Consider the following 15,245-nt stretch of genomic DNA (forward strand, 5'->3'; position numbering starts at 1 on the left):
GTCCCATCAATACCTAATTTATTGAGAGTTTTTAGCATGAAGGGTTGTTGAATTTTGTCAAAAGCCTTTTCTGCATCTATTGAGATAATCATGTGGTTTTTGTCTTTGGTTCTGTTTATATGCTGGATTACATTTATTGATTTGCGTATGTTGAACCAGCCTTGCATCCCAGGGATGAAGCCCACTTGATCATGGTGTATAAGCTTTTTGATGTGCTGCTGGATTCGGTTTGCCAGTATTTTATTGAGGATTTTTGCATCAATGTTCATCAAGGATATTGGTCTAAAATTCTCTTTTTTGGTTGTGTCTCTGCCTGGCTTTGGTATCAGGATGATGCTGGCTTCATAAAATGTGTTAGGGAGGATTCCCTCTTTTTCTATCGATTGGAATAGTTTCAGAAGGAATGGTACCAGTTCCTCCTTGTACCTCTGGTAGAATTCAGCTGTGAATCCATCAGGTCCTGGACTCTTTTTGGTTGGTAAGCTATTGATTATTGCCACAATTTCAGAACCTGTTATTGGTCTATTCAGAGATTTGACTTCTTCCTGATTTAGTCTTGGGAGGGTGTATTTGTCGAGGAATTTATCCATTTCTTCTAGACTTTCTAGTTTATTTGCATAGAGGTGTTTGTAGTATTCTCTGATGGTAGAATGTATTTCTGTGGGATCGGTGGTGATATCCCCTTTTTCATTTTTTATTGCATCTATTTGATTCTTCTCTCTTTTCTTCTTTATTAGTCTTGCTAGCGGTCTATCAATTTTGTTGATCTTCTCAAAAAACCAGCTCCTGGATTCATTAATTTTTTGAAGGGTTTTTTGTGTCTCTATTTCCTTCAGTTCTGCTCTGATTTTAGTTATTTCTAGCCTTCTGCTAGCTTTTGAATGTGTTTGCTCTTGCTTTTCTAGTTCTTTGAATTGTGATGTTAGGGTGTCAATTGTGGATCTTTCCTGTTTTCTCTTGTGGGCATTTAGTGCTATAAATTTCCCTCTACACACTGCTTTGAATGTGTCCCAGAGATTCTGGTAGGTTGTGTCTTTGTTCTCGTTGGTTTCAAAGAACATCTTTATTTCTGCCTTCATTTCATTATGTACCCAATAGTCATTCAGGAGCAGGTTGTTCAGTTTCCATGTAGTTGAGCGGTTTTGAGTGAGTTTCTTAATCCTGAGTTCTAGTTTGATTGCACTGTGGTCTGAGAGACAGTTTGTTATAATTTCTGTTCTTTTACATTTGCTGAGGAGAGCTTTACTTCCAACTATGTGGTCAATTTTGGAATAGGTGTGGTGTGGTGCTGAAAAAAATGTATATTCTGTTGATTTGGGGTGGAGAGTTCTGTAGATGTCTATTAGGTCCACTTTGTTTAGAGCTGAGTTCAATTCCTGGATATCCTTGTTAACTTTCTGTCTAGATGATCTGTCTAATGTTGACAGTGGGGTGTTAAAATCTCCCATTATTATTGTGTGGGAGTTTAAGTCCCTTTGTAGGTCACTGAGGACTTGCTTTATGAATCTGGGTGCTCCTGTGTTGGGTGCATATATATTTAGGATAGTTAGCTCTTCTTGTTGAATTGATCCCTTTACCATTATGTAATGGCCTTCTTTGTCTCTTTTGATCTTTGTTGGTTTAAAGTCTATTTTGTCAGAGACTAGGATTGCAACCCCTGCCTTTTTTTGTTTTCCATTTGCTTGATAGATCTTCCTCCATCCCTTTATTTTGACTCTATGTGTGTCTCTGCACGTGAGATGGGTTTCCTGAATACAGCACACTGATGGGTCCTGACTCCTTATCCAGTTTGCCAGTCTGTGTCTTTTAATTGGAGCATTTAGCCCATTTACATTTAATGTTAATATTGTTATGTGTGAATCTGATCCTGTCATTATGAATTTAATGTTAATATTGTTATGTGTGAATCTGATCCTGTCATTATGACGTTAGTTGGTTATTTTGCTCATTAGTTGATGCAGTTTCTTCCTAGCCTCGATGGTCTTTACAATTTGGCATGTTTTTGCAGTGGCTGGTACCGGTTGTTCCTTTCCATGTTTAGTGCTTCCTTCAGGAGCTCTTTTAGGGCAGGCCTGGTGGTGACAAAATCACTCAGCGTTTGCTTGTCTGTAAAGTATTTTATTTCTCCTTCACTTATGAAGCTTAGTTTGGCTGGATAGGAAATTCTGGGTTGAAAATTCTTTTCTTTAAGAATGTTGAATATCGGCCCCCACTCTCTTCTGGCTTGTAGAGTTTCTGCCGAGAGATCAGCTGTTAGCCTGATGGGCTTCCCTTTGTGGGTAACCCGACCTTTCTCTCTGGCAGCCCTTAACATTTTTTCCTTCATTTCAACTTTGGTGAATCTGACAATTATGTGTCTTGGAGTTGCTCTTCTCGAGGAGTATCTTTGTGGCGTTCTCTGTATTTCCTGAATCTGAATGTTGGCCTGCCTTGCTAGATTGGGGAAGTTCTCCTGGATAATATCTTGCAGAGTGTTTTCCAACTTGGTTCCATTCTCCCCGTCATTTTCAGGTACACCAATCAGACGTAGGTTTGGTCGTTTCACGTAGTCCCAAATTTCTTGGAGGCTTTGTTCATTTCTTTTTATTCTTTTTTCTCTAGACTTCCCTTCTCTCTTCATTTCATTCATTTCATCTTCCATCAGTGATACCCTTTCTTCCAGTTGATCGCATCTGCTACTGAGGCTTCTGCAATCTTCACGTAGTTCTCGAAACTTGGCTTTCAGCTCCTCCATCTCCTTTAAGCCCTTCTCTCCATTGGTTATTCTAGTTATCCATTCTTCTAATATTTTTTCAAAGTTTTTAACTTCTTTGCTATTGTTTTGAATTTCCTCCCATAGCTCAGAGTAGTTTGATCGTCTGAAGCCTTCTTCTCTCAACTCGTCAAAGTCATCCTCCATCCAGCTTTGTTCCATTGCTGGTGAGGAACTGCGTTCCTTTGGAGGAGGAGAGGTGCTCTGCTTTTTAGAGTTTCCAGTTTTTCTGCTCTGTTTTTTCCCCATCTTTGCGGTTTTATCTACTTTTGGGCTTTGATGCTGGTGATGTACAGATGGGTTTTTGGTGTGGATGTCCTTTCTGTTTGTTAGTTTTCCCTCTACCAGACAGGACCCTCAGCTGCAGGTCTGTTGGAGTTTACTAGAGGTCCACTCCAGACCCTGTTTGGCTGGGTGTCAGCAGCGGTGGCTGCAGAACAGTGGATTTTCGTGAGACCACCAATTCAGCTGTCTGATAGTTCCTCTGGAATTTTTGTCTCAGAGGAGTACCTGGCCCAGTGAGGTGTCAGTCTTTCCCTTCTGGGGGGGTGCCTCCCAGTTAGGCTGCTCAGGGGTGAGGGACCCACTTTAGGAGACAGTCTGTCCGTTCTCAGATCTCCAGCTGCGTGCTGGGAGAACCACTACTCTCTTCAAAGCTGTCAGTCAGAGAGGGACGTTTAAGTCTCTGGAGATTCCTGCTGACTTTTTGTTTGTCTGTGCCCTAGCCCCAGAGGTGGAGCCTACAGAGGCAGACAGGCCTCCTTGAGCTGTGGTGGGCTCCACCCAGTTCGAGCTTCCTGGCTGCTTTGTTTACCTAAGCAAGCCTGGGTAATGGCGGGTGCCCCTCCCCCAGCCTCGCTGCCGCCTTGCAGCTTGATCTCAGACTGCTGTGCTAGCAATCAGCAAGACTCCGTGGGCATAGGACCCTCCGAGCCAGGTGCGGGATACAATCTCCTAGTGTGCCGTTTTCCAGGCCCATTGGGAAAGCGCAGTATGAGGGTGGGACTGACCCGATTTTCCAGGTGCCGTCTGTTACCCCTTTCTTTGACTAGGAAAGGGAACTCCCTGACCCCTTGCGCTTCCCGAGTGAGGCAGTGCCTCGCCCTGCTTCGGCTCGCGCACAGTGCGCTTCACCGACTGTCCTGCACCCACTGTTTGGCACTCCCTAGTGAGATGAAAGCGGTACCTCAAGCAGAAATGCAGAAACCACCAGTCTTCTGTGTCGCTGGGGCTGGGAGCTGGAGACCGGAGCTGTTCCTATTCGGCCATCTTGGCTCCCCTCCCACCTCAGTGTTTTCAACAAACAAAAGTGTATGTCTCATCAAGCCACATGTTCATTGTGCACTGGTTAGGGGCTCTGCTCACAGCCATCCTCTCTCTGGAACCCAGGCTGAGGGAGAATCCCCACGTGGAACATTTGCTGGTTGTTGTGTAGGAGAAAAGAAAGCTCTGAGGATTCTCACACTGACAATCAAAGACTTGGTCCAGAAATAACACACATAATTTCTCACAGCTCATTAAACAGATTGGTCACAAGATCCTTCAACCACAAGGAGACCAGAGAATGAAATACTATCTCATGCCATGGATCAGGAAGCATTCAGAGAACATCTTCAATAGCTGGCACTCACATCAAGAGTGGTTGGCATAGAAGTTTCTAAACACAAAGTATGGTTTAAGGCTCTTGGATTTTTCTCTGCGAGGTCTGCCTGGGTTAAAACAAGGCCCAAGTTGGTGGCCGGAGAATTATAGGGAACTGGATTTGGCCCTTAGGGGAGATAGCTGATAAAAGCTAGATAACGTATCAGGATTTCACCTAGGTAGCCTTTCACATAACATTTGGCCCTAGCAGGGAAACTGGAGGGCAAATCAGATATGTATGGGTCAGTTCTTTGCTGGGTGTAGGTAGATAAGCCTTCCGTATGGTTTAACTTGAGATAGGGCTTTCTGGGGCGGGACGGGATGGGAGAAATGACTTATAAGTCAGACTAGCATGAAGGCAAATTTAACCTATGCTTAAAGGAGAGCCAAGGTTCTACCCAGAGATAGTTTCAAAAGTCAAATTTGAAGGAAGTGGTGAGCCAGAAATGAAATAAGTACATGAGGCTGAGTCTGGGAGGGTTTCAAACAGAATGAAATGTAATGTGAGGAATACACTATGACAAATGGCTTAGAAATAATGCAGCAAACCAAGGGAGAAGAATCAATATTTACTTTTCTTTGTGCCTAGTGTAAGGATAGTGTGGCAGTATCAAGGGGTTCAAACCAGCCTGCGCAAACATGTTCGTACTTTCGGAGAGAAAGCTGCCATTTGGTGTGGCCCCAGGTGCTCGGGGCTTCATGGCAGAAAGACGAATTCCAGTCCTACTGGCTGGGAAGGGTTGAGGCTGGTCTGAACTGCATGTTCCGTACTGCCTGCCTCAGGCTAGGTTTCCTCTAGGTGGAATAAAGCTGAAGCTGCTGACAAAAGACTTTGAGTACCTGCAGCTTAGCAGAGCTGAGAAAGGTGGGGCTGGACATGTTTCAGCCTTCATTATTTCCACATGAGCCTTTCCACACACCTGTCAATAGTGGCAGTCAACGGGCCACTGACACAAGATTTCCATGGTTCTCAGTTCTTTAGATATGTTCCCTCTCTCTTCAACCCAATGCTGGCCCCTGTATGCGCCATGCAACAGGGACCATTCCAGCACTCTTGACGTAGTAAGAGCTCAGTAACGGTTGGTGTTGTTGATGAAACACAGACGTTTACCTGTAGAAACTGGATATAAAGTTGTCCAACTTGACTGGAAGCCATACTTCTAGAAGTCCTATATAATAAATATGAATTAGTTGAGGAGAAAAATTGATATTTGTTACATTTCTACTTTATGTCAGGTACTATGCCAGGCACTTTGCATATTATCCCATTTAATCCTCACATTAACCATGAGGCAGATTTGATTTTCTCCCACTTGATAGATAAGAAACAAAGACTAACAGGTTAACTGGTATGGATGAATTCATAAACTGTGTAAAGTAGTATGTAATGAAGCTGTGATTTGAATACAGGACTCAATGATTCCATGGCTCAAGGCTTTGTCACTTTGCCTTTGCTTGCCAATAGAAATAATTCAGTACTTTGACCAACCAATGAGTTTCAAAAGGGGCCTCCTAGATATTTATACATCATGTTAATGAAGGGAAGCAGGGAAGAGAGAGTAATTAGGAAACTAATGAATCATCTGCTGTTGCACAAATAAGGTAATTTAATTTATTTAGGAGGAAGCAGCGGAGTGGTTCTGCATCTGTGTTCCAGCTACACAATCTTGGACCAGTCACTTAAACTCGAGGAGATGTGGTTTGGGTATTTGTAAACTGGGATCCCACTTTGTCAGGCCTACCCCACCAATTTATTATAAGGGGCAGATGAGATAATGTATGTGCAATCAATAGGGAAACTGTAAAGAAGTATTCAAATGGAAGGCATCCCTATTGATTTTGCCGAAATAACAGACACTAATAAATAAATCATTTTATATTTCAAATGTGTTTACAATTATGCAGTAGGGAGGCAGGCTCACTCTAGATTTTAATAAGGAAGCACTTCTAATCATGGCTTAAGGCAGGACTTAAATAAAAATTAGGTCTTTAGAAACATTTATGCTAAGTGTAGTTTTAAATGATTTTCTGTGCATAATGAAACTTGACCACAAAATTAATGGGCAAGTTAATGCTAAATTGAGAAGTTGAGATTTATTAGCAGAAGTCTTTGCTTTTAAAGTTACTTTAGTTTTACAAATTTTATAGGATTGTCAAATATTCAGAAGTACTGGGAGAAACATCTTTTTTAAAAAACATAATTGTTCTTTTAAGTTTTCCCTCTAGAAATCATAAAAGGATAAAAAAAGCTTTTCATATTCAAGACTCCCTCCTATTACTGTCAATAGCAGTTAAGTGTATTTATGGAGACATGAGACAGCACAAAGATTCTTCTGTGATTCGTCAGAAGTCCCATCTTAAGTATAATTACATTACACAGCTCCACTCAGTCATTAGTTTCTTGTTTAGCAACGATGTCCTTCATTTTAAATTCTTGATGGTAATTATTTGTAACTATGCCCTTGAATTCTGAAAGCATGTGTCCTGCAGTCCTGGTGAACAATGGGTGTCTCTGGATTACAACACCTCTGGCTTCCCATAGGATATCATACAGGAAATAGTCTGTAACAACATGGAAAATTTGCAAAAGGTTCTCAGCTTGAGCTACAACCCAAAATGAAGTTGTGTGGTTATGCATGTGTGTATCTATGTGCAATAAAAAACTAAAAAAGCAAGTTGTTAGGTATAAGGCATGATTTTTAAAAATCCTTAGTGACCAAAACACATTTTAAAGCATTTGACAGTTGCTTAAATTAAGGCATATTAACACGTACAGAAGATTGACCTGAAAGTGAGTTTTTTTAGTTCTACCAGTGTTTTTTTTTTTTGCAGAAAAACATCTTATGTTTGTGTATTTATCCACTTACGGAATACCCATTATGTGCCAAGAACTGTTTGGGTGCAGAGAACAGGCTATAAGATACTCTGAGCCCTCCAAGAGCTCACAGGCCAGTGGCCAGGGGGAAAAAAAACAACAACAACAGGTAAGTAAATCTAAAGAACTTGATTATCCTCAGGCCTGGGAGAAATAGCAGATCATGTTGATATTAAAACCTAAGCATTCTAGCTTGTTAACTCACATGCTGATTTGGTACATTCTTAAAGCTGGGCGTTTCCAGAGTTGCCTTACAATATTTTTACTGCTCCTCTTGGAACTTATACTCCCCAGTGCAACTGGCAACAACACAGATTATGCTCTGAATATAAAGATGAAATGCCCAGTCTTGATCTTCACAAAAGAGGGCATCCCTTCTGGATGCCTCATTGGGACTCCAGCTCACTGTGGCATCGGGTCCTGTAGTTTACTGTAGCTCTGCAACATGCCACTGCATTCTGTCATTCTTGTCTTTTCTTCCTCACCTCCCCCAGCTTTTGTTCTCTTTGGCTCTTTTGAAAGCCACATTTATGTTCTTCACATATGGGAAGTATTTTTGGTCAAAATTTAAAACCTGTAATGCGTTCCTTGGCAAAATGATTTGCTAAGAAAGTTTGGCTTTAACTTGAAAGAAAAGCTTTCAGTAGGCAACAAAACAAAAATCTCACAAACCACTCTGGCTTCACTGCAATTCTTATTCATCAAAGCTAAATATACTTTACATGCATGTATTAAATAAAACCTTTCTCAGTGCAAGGAGGTGTGTATTGGAGTGATTAAAATTTTTATTACTGAGCTACACGCGGTTTCTAATAGAATTATATATAGACATTTATATTTTTCCTAACACAGTGGCTTTATAGTAGGAACCAGAATGATTTTCTTAGGGATTAACCTCCTAGCTAGGAGGCACAGAGAGAACTATGGAGAAACAATATTTGTAGAGTGCCTATTGTCTGAAAGGCGTTGTGCTAAGGGCTTTATCCACAGGTCTTTCATTGAATCCTTACCACCAACCCTAGGAGGTAGGTAGCAGGATGATCCCACCACAGAGGGAAAGACTGAGGCTTAGACAGGTTAGCTATCATGCCCAAGGTCTTGCAGCCCTTCTCCTTTCTGTCAAGCTGCTCCTCACTGTTGAGATACCAAAGGTGTCCTAGTGTTGCCATGTTTTTTTGCCTAATTTCTGTGTGTTTTCCTTTCTCTATAAAGCAGTGAGAACTCAGGTCAGGTTTGGTTTGGATACGAGTTTGCTTGAAAGAATGGCCAGCACCCGGGGCTTGGCAATCAACAACATGAGCACTGCAACTAAAGCGCAGGTGGTGGTCAGGATTCCTCTCCAGCTGTTCCAATGGGGTGATACCCAGGCAGATCTGGATTTGGATCCTATCTCTGCTACCGTCTGCTGACTCTGGGCAAACTGTCTATCTTTTCTGAAACTCAACTTTCTCAACTATAAGGTGGGGGTAATGCTGCCTACCTCACAGTGCTGTAGGAGGATTGGAGAGGACATACAACAAGGACTTGGCAGATAGTTGGTAATTATTCATGCTTTTATATCTGCCTTTTGTATCCACAGACAACCACTGCATTCACCAGGGCTTTGTGTGAGCAGGTCCAGGCCTGCCCGTTTCTCAGTGAGTGATAATCAGCTTTTGCAGCTGAAGCCTGTTTGGCCATAGACCTGACATCTTGCTTAGATCCTGCAATACCCGACTCCTCTTCTGTAGTGATCCCCAATCCTCCTTTATCCCTAGTGCAACCTCTGGCTAGGGTCTATGAATGCACTGGGCTTCCTTCTGCTTTTAGGCCAGCTAGATCAGACACGCACATCCACCTTCACTCGGGGCTATGCCTAAGGTCCCTATATCCTTTGGATACTGTAGAATGCTATTGCAGAGCTGACCTTCATAACTGGGGTGCTCACCCTTCTCCATGCTTACTACAGTTACTATTTTGAGCATCTTCTAGGAGCAGAGCCCTGTAATAACACAGGCATGGACCATGCAATTGAGTTGAGTGCTTTATATGCATTATCTCCTTTAGTCCTCATTATAATCCTGTAAAGTAGGTACTATTAACCTATTCAGGCCAGGTGTGGTGGCTCACGCCTGTAATACCAGCACTTTGGGAGGCTGAGGCGGGTGGATCGTAAGGTCAGGAGATTGAGACCATCCTGGCTAACACGGTGAAACCCCATCTCTACTAAAAATACAAAAAATTAGCCGGGCGTGGTGGCGGGTGCCTGTAGTCCCAGCTACTCAGGAGGCTGAGGCAGGAGAATGGCGTGAACCTGGAAGGTGAAGCTTGCAGTGAGCAGAGATCGCGCCACTGCACTCCAGCCTGAGCGACAGAGCGAGACTCCATCTCAAAAAAAAAAAAAAAAACCCAACAACAACAAAAACATATTCAATACCTATTCATTTCAAAATGAAGAAACTGAGACTTACGAAGATTAAGGACCTTTCTCCAAGTCACACATCTAGTAAGAGGTAAGACCAGGCCTAGGATCCCAGGCCAGGGCTCATAGCTGTTATACCATATTGTTTTTCATCCCACCTGTCACCCTTCCCCTTCCTCCTTTTCTGACTGATGGGCTCCATGCAGCAGGTACTTTGTTTTTTAATTGTAGCATTTCTCACAATGTGCTGTCATCAATTTATTTGTCTATGTCTCGGATTCAACAGGGAGGTTCCTGAAGGCAGGGGCCATGTCTTATTTATTCCTGTAGACCAGTGCTTACCACAACGTGTGGCACAAAGGACTCCACAGGATGTTTATTTACTGAGTTATATTGGCTTTTTCTTCTCTACCTGCTGTCTTTTGCTGAAGTCTTAGCATGTCCTCTACTCACACTCATTTGAGCTATGACAGCTCTCAAAAAAATGTTAGCAGTTACTCTTGAGTCTGAAATTATGTGTGGGTGTTGACATATGTATGTATGTGTATGTCTGTGTGCGTTTGTGTGTCTGCTGTGGTATCAACTAAAACAGCTGGCTTTTAGCCATCAGGTTTCTTCAGTTTCCTTTAATCTGGAAACTTCCCACAGCCTTTCTTTGTCAGTATGACATAGACATTTTTGAAAAATATAGTCCATTAAAAAATAAAATGCTTCCCATGTTGGGTTTGTCTGATGTTTCCTTCTGATTCGGTTCAGGCTCTGCATTAAAATGCTGTTTCTTCTCTCATATCTGGAGGCACACAATGTCCGTTTGCCCATCTGAAGTTGATGTGGATCACCTAATCAAGACGTTGTCCTATTTCTTCCCTGTATACTTAATGTTCTTTTTCCTCTTGTAACTAATAAGCAAATTCTGAAGAGATATTTTAAGATTATGCATATATCCAGTTATTCTTCAAAATTCCCTCCTGGATCCATCGATGATTCCTGCCTACACCTGTCTTTAATATGATGATTGTGAAATGACAATTCTGCAAATAAATGTGGTATCTGACCCTAGACTAGATCCTGCATAGGAGGAGAAAATGCCATAAAAGAGATCGACTATGTATTAGATGTCCTACCTAAAGTAATGTAAGTTTTTCATTTAATAGCTGACATTTAATTGATTAAAAAGTACAGGCCTGGCCAGGCGCGGTGGCTCACGCCTGTAATCCCAGCACTTTGGGAGGCCGAGGCGGGTGGATCACGAGGTCAGGAGATCGAGACCATCCTGGCTAACATGGTGAAACCCCGTCTCTACTAAAAATACAAAAAATTAGCCGGGCGTGGTGGCGGGCACCTGTAGTCCCAGCTACTCAGGAGGCTGAGGCAGGAGAATGGCATGAACCTGGGAGGCGGAGTTTGCAGTGAGCCGAGATCGCTCCACTGCCCTCCAGCCTGGGCGATAGAGCGAGACTCCGTCTCAAAAAGAAAAAAAAAAAAAAAAAAGTACACGCCTCCCCTGGATTGAATGGCCCCCAAGGTCTAGTCTCATGTGAGATCCTATGACCCTAAGTGAAACTTCTGTTACTATGATGGAGACTGTATGGAAACTGAAACTAAATAATAGTGGTATTTTGAAATGAAGACTCTAATTCTGGCTGCACATGTTTGTTTTCTTTATTGAAAGACAATACAGAAATGATGAAACAATACCTCAAGGGTCTTGAACATGGATTAAATGACAGAAGTCTTTAATGCAATGGCACAGAAGCTTCTGGCATCAGCACCTGCAAGCCCTGTTCAGTCATCATTCATGATCGCCAAATACTCCTTCTGGTGTTCAACCAGCTTCAGGAATACTTGGTATTTCTTATCATAGTATCTGTGGGAGAAATATAAATATGTTGAATGATCTCAAGACAAAACTGCCACGGGGCTTCCCCGTACATCTAGAAGAATGGGAATACATGTGTGGTGGTGATGCTGACACCTAGATTCTGAATGCTTACAGCATCCTGGGCAATGAATTAGCATGTTTCAGACCTATTATATGTGACCTGCATGAAGTTTTATTATCTCCAATTTAGAAATAAGAACATTTAAACCCCATCTCTATTAAAAATACAAAAATTAGCCAGACATGGTGGCAGACGCCTGTAATCCCAGCTACTCAGGAGGCTGAGGCAGAAGAATTGCTTGAACCCGGGGGCGGAGGTTGCGGTGAACCGAGATTGCACCACTTCACTCCAGCCTGGGTGAAAGAGCGAGACTCCATCAAAAAAAAAATTTCTAAATGAGAGGCATATACAAAGTAGTATAGATAAAAACTGGCAGAGCTGGAATTCAAACTCATGTCTGTCTGACTTCAAAGCTTCTACTGTATATACAAAAACGCCGGACTTAATGGAGACTCTTTCACATTGCCGGCTTCAATAAATATTTCCTATATAACTAGCCCCAGGTTTGATGACTGCCCTAAAATCACAGCCTGACCAAGGATGAGACTGAACATTTTAATTGCCCTTTTGCAGATTCCACATCTAGGTTTCCCTTGTGACCTGCTTTATCCAGGAGCAAAACCCCATGGAAATGTAGCTAATGCCTTTTCTAGAGCTGTGCTTGCCTTCCAGACATCTCACAGTGGCCCTTGCTCTCCCTGTCCTATCTGGCTGACTCTTTGGGTTAGACCTGTCAGAACTCGTATTGGCCATGAATCAGACCGCAGAACAGCTGAAGCTACTCTGGCATCATAATCCTGAAAGGAATAATAGGAACCGAGACAAATTATACTTGCAGCCTTGCAACTTTGTCCTTACTCCTCTTGGCTGGGAAGCTGACATGGGGTGAGGGGATGAAGAAGCCAGTTTAGCACGTCTTGCTCAATTCTGGGGTGCTCGGAAAAGGAGTCCTCATGATGAAATTTTGGTGCAAAGTTGTGCATTGGCGGAGAGAGGTTGTAAGAGTAACCTTGGATACACACAGGGACTTCTATTTGTCACATATAGCTATGTTAGTAGGAGTCCCCTACCCAATATTTATTAGACTGTGAGCATTCCGGTAACGTAGGAGTTGTGATGGGGCCAAGCACAGGGTTAAAAGGTGAACTCCGAAGCCTAGGTTGGAATCTTAATGTGGCCCAACATTAGCTGTGTGACTTTGGATATGTTACTTAAACTATTTCTGTCTAAATTTCTCCATCTGTAAATGGGGATAATTATGGGATCTACTTCAGCAGAGCTGTTGTGTGAATTAAGTGTGGAAATATATGAAAAGCATTTAGAACAGTACCTGACTCATAATAAGTGATATAAGTGCTAGTTACTAATTTTTAGATAATTAATATTTTAATATTATCATCAATATAGCTATATGTAGGTACTACTAAAACCTACTCTATGAGCATCCAAATTTATTAGTCATAGAATTATTTTAGGAACAATTTACTCCTACTAATGAGGCTCTGTGACAATATAATGGTAAGCAATTCTTTCACTACATGAGATGTATTTCTTGACTTTAGAATCTCAAAATTGCTAGAAGGGAGCTAAGGTGAGCACCCCTTCACACACACTTGAAGATTTACAATGTTAAGACTGACAACTTTGCCATAACTTTGTGCACTGGCCTTATTCTTTACATAGGTGGAATCATGCAGTATTTGTCTTTTTGGGGTTATCTTATTTCACTTAGAATAATATCCTCAAGATTCACTGATGTATGGCATGTCAGAAATTGCTTCTTTCTAAGGCTGAATAATATTCCATTGTATGCACATATCATTCTTCATTTATATGTTCATCTACTAATGAACACTTAGGTTGCTCTCATGATTTTCACCATCATGAATAATGTTGCTGTGAAACATGAATGTAGAAATATCTCTTCCATCCCCTACTTTCAGTTCTTTTGGATATATACTCAGAAATACAATTCCTGAATCACAAGTTAATTCTATTCTTAATTTCTTGAAGAATGGCCATACTGTTTTCTGCAGCAGCGATACTATGTTACATTCTCACCAACTATGCACAGAGGTTCCAGTTTCTCCACATTCTTGCCAACATTTGTTGTTTTCTGTTTTAAAATAGTAGCATCCTAATGTGTGAGGTGGTACCTCACGGTAGTTTTGATTTTCCTAATAGTGATGTTGAATACCCTATCACGTGCTTATTGGTCATTTATAAATCTTCTTTGGAGAAATAACCATTCAAGTCCTTTGCCCACTTTTGAATTGGGTTGTTTTTGCCTTTTGTTGTTGTTGTTGAGTTTTAGGAGTTCTTTATACATTTATATATTCTGGATATCAATCTCTTATTGGATGTATGATAAGCAAATGTTTTCTCCCATTCTGTGAGTTGCCTTTTTACTCTGTTGATAGTGTCTTGCAATGCACCAAATTTTTGAAAGCACGTTTAAGTGACTCTTCCAGAGCCAAATGTAAATTTGGACTGGGCATAATAATGCAATTTGGGGTCATCCTAAACATTTACTCATTAAACTATAGTCACTAAATTACACTCTCCGTGATTATGAATTTTAAAATCAGCTGAATCCCCTCTCTTCAAAATGTGTCTCAGCTCAGTCCCTGCTTCTGTGTGGCAGAGGCCTAAGTAAATGTCGTCCCACATCGTTAACAGTATGATCTATTAGGCAATGAGATGAGGCTGGCTCAGAAGGAAACTGGCTTCTCCTGTCTCCTTGCAAATCTCTGGGTTGCCTGCAGATGGTGCTAAAGCACCGTGTGTACCGCCTCCTTCGCAGACAACAGCTGCCAGCTGCCAGCTCCCAGCAAGCGGCCGAGGACTCTCTTCTAAAGGAACACGTGGGGTTTACGGAAAGAACTTAAAAACTTCCCTAAAAAGTCTTGGGAGGGTCAGGGAAGAGATGGAGAAAGACACTATTTCTAATTTCACAAAAAGAGGGATGCTCCAGCTGCCTCCAGGGAACAGAAACAGGGACAGCAGCCCTATAGCTCCTACTGCCAGTGGCAACTCAGATCTCTCTACCTTCCTGTATGGAGCTCCCCTACGCAGGGCCTGTACCTTCCACCCTGGCCTTTACTGAAGGGTTTCTATTCGGAGGGTTAGCAGCCTGACTCCATGTGGAGACAAAGGAAATGAAAAGGAAGTGGATTGCTTTTCCATGAACATTTCCAACTCTGTTAAATACTGATCCTGCTTCAGTGGGATCTGCACCTTTGCCTGTTCATCATGTTAAGTGGAATTTGCTTTTAGGTCTTAACTCGAATACTTTCCTAAAATTATAAAAGCACTTCCACAACAGCCCCTTCATCTTCAAAATCACTACCAGCAAATTAACAGAGGTCTTTTACATCTCTAGCCTGGATTCTTGAAAAAGCCTTTTATCTGGACCCTCTATTTCTACCTTGAGCCCCCTGTACTGGATCCTTTAAGAGGGATCTTTCTGATCTGCATCTGACCAGATCTCACCACTGCTTAGAATTCAGCATCTCTGTTCTGCCTATAGGATGAAGTTGGAGGTCTTTGGCATGGCCACCAAGGTATTTATGAGCCGACCTCCCCCCACCCAATTCTATCCTTCCCCAGTCCCACTTCCTGCCATTCCCCATC

At 42.0% G+C, this 15,245-nt stretch overlaps 1 protein-coding gene across 11 annotated transcripts in view; it reads right to left on the minus strand.

Moving 5' to 3' along the window:
* Positions 1-15,245, minus strand: part of FGGY (FGGY carbohydrate kinase domain containing) — a 478,411-nt gene that overhangs the window by 21,123 nt on the left and 442,043 nt on the right. For 3 of the 11 annotated variants that reach the window (XM_058430526.1, XM_058430525.1, XM_058430527.1), the window contains one exon: positions 4,873-5,562. The exons of 2 other annotated variants lie outside the window; for them this stretch is intronic. In XM_058430526.1, coding sequence (XP_058286509.1) covers positions 5,364-5,562 — 199 coding nt within the window. In that variant the 3' untranslated portion in view covers positions 4,873-5,363. Of the gene's footprint in view, positions 1-4,872; positions 5,563-6,812; positions 6,956-11,289; positions 11,537-15,245 lie in introns of those variants that run through there. 6 more of the 11 variants (XM_058430528.1, XM_058430530.1, XM_058430531.1 and 3 more) reach the window with 5 other exon arrangements.

The sequence above is a fragment of the Hylobates moloch genome, unplaced genomic scaffold (assembly GCF_009828535.3).
Source record: "Hylobates moloch isolate HMO894 unplaced genomic scaffold, HMol_V3 SCAFFOLD_18, whole genome shotgun sequence".
NCBI classification, from domain to species: domain Eukaryota; kingdom Metazoa; phylum Chordata; class Mammalia; order Primates; family Hylobatidae; genus Hylobates; species Hylobates moloch.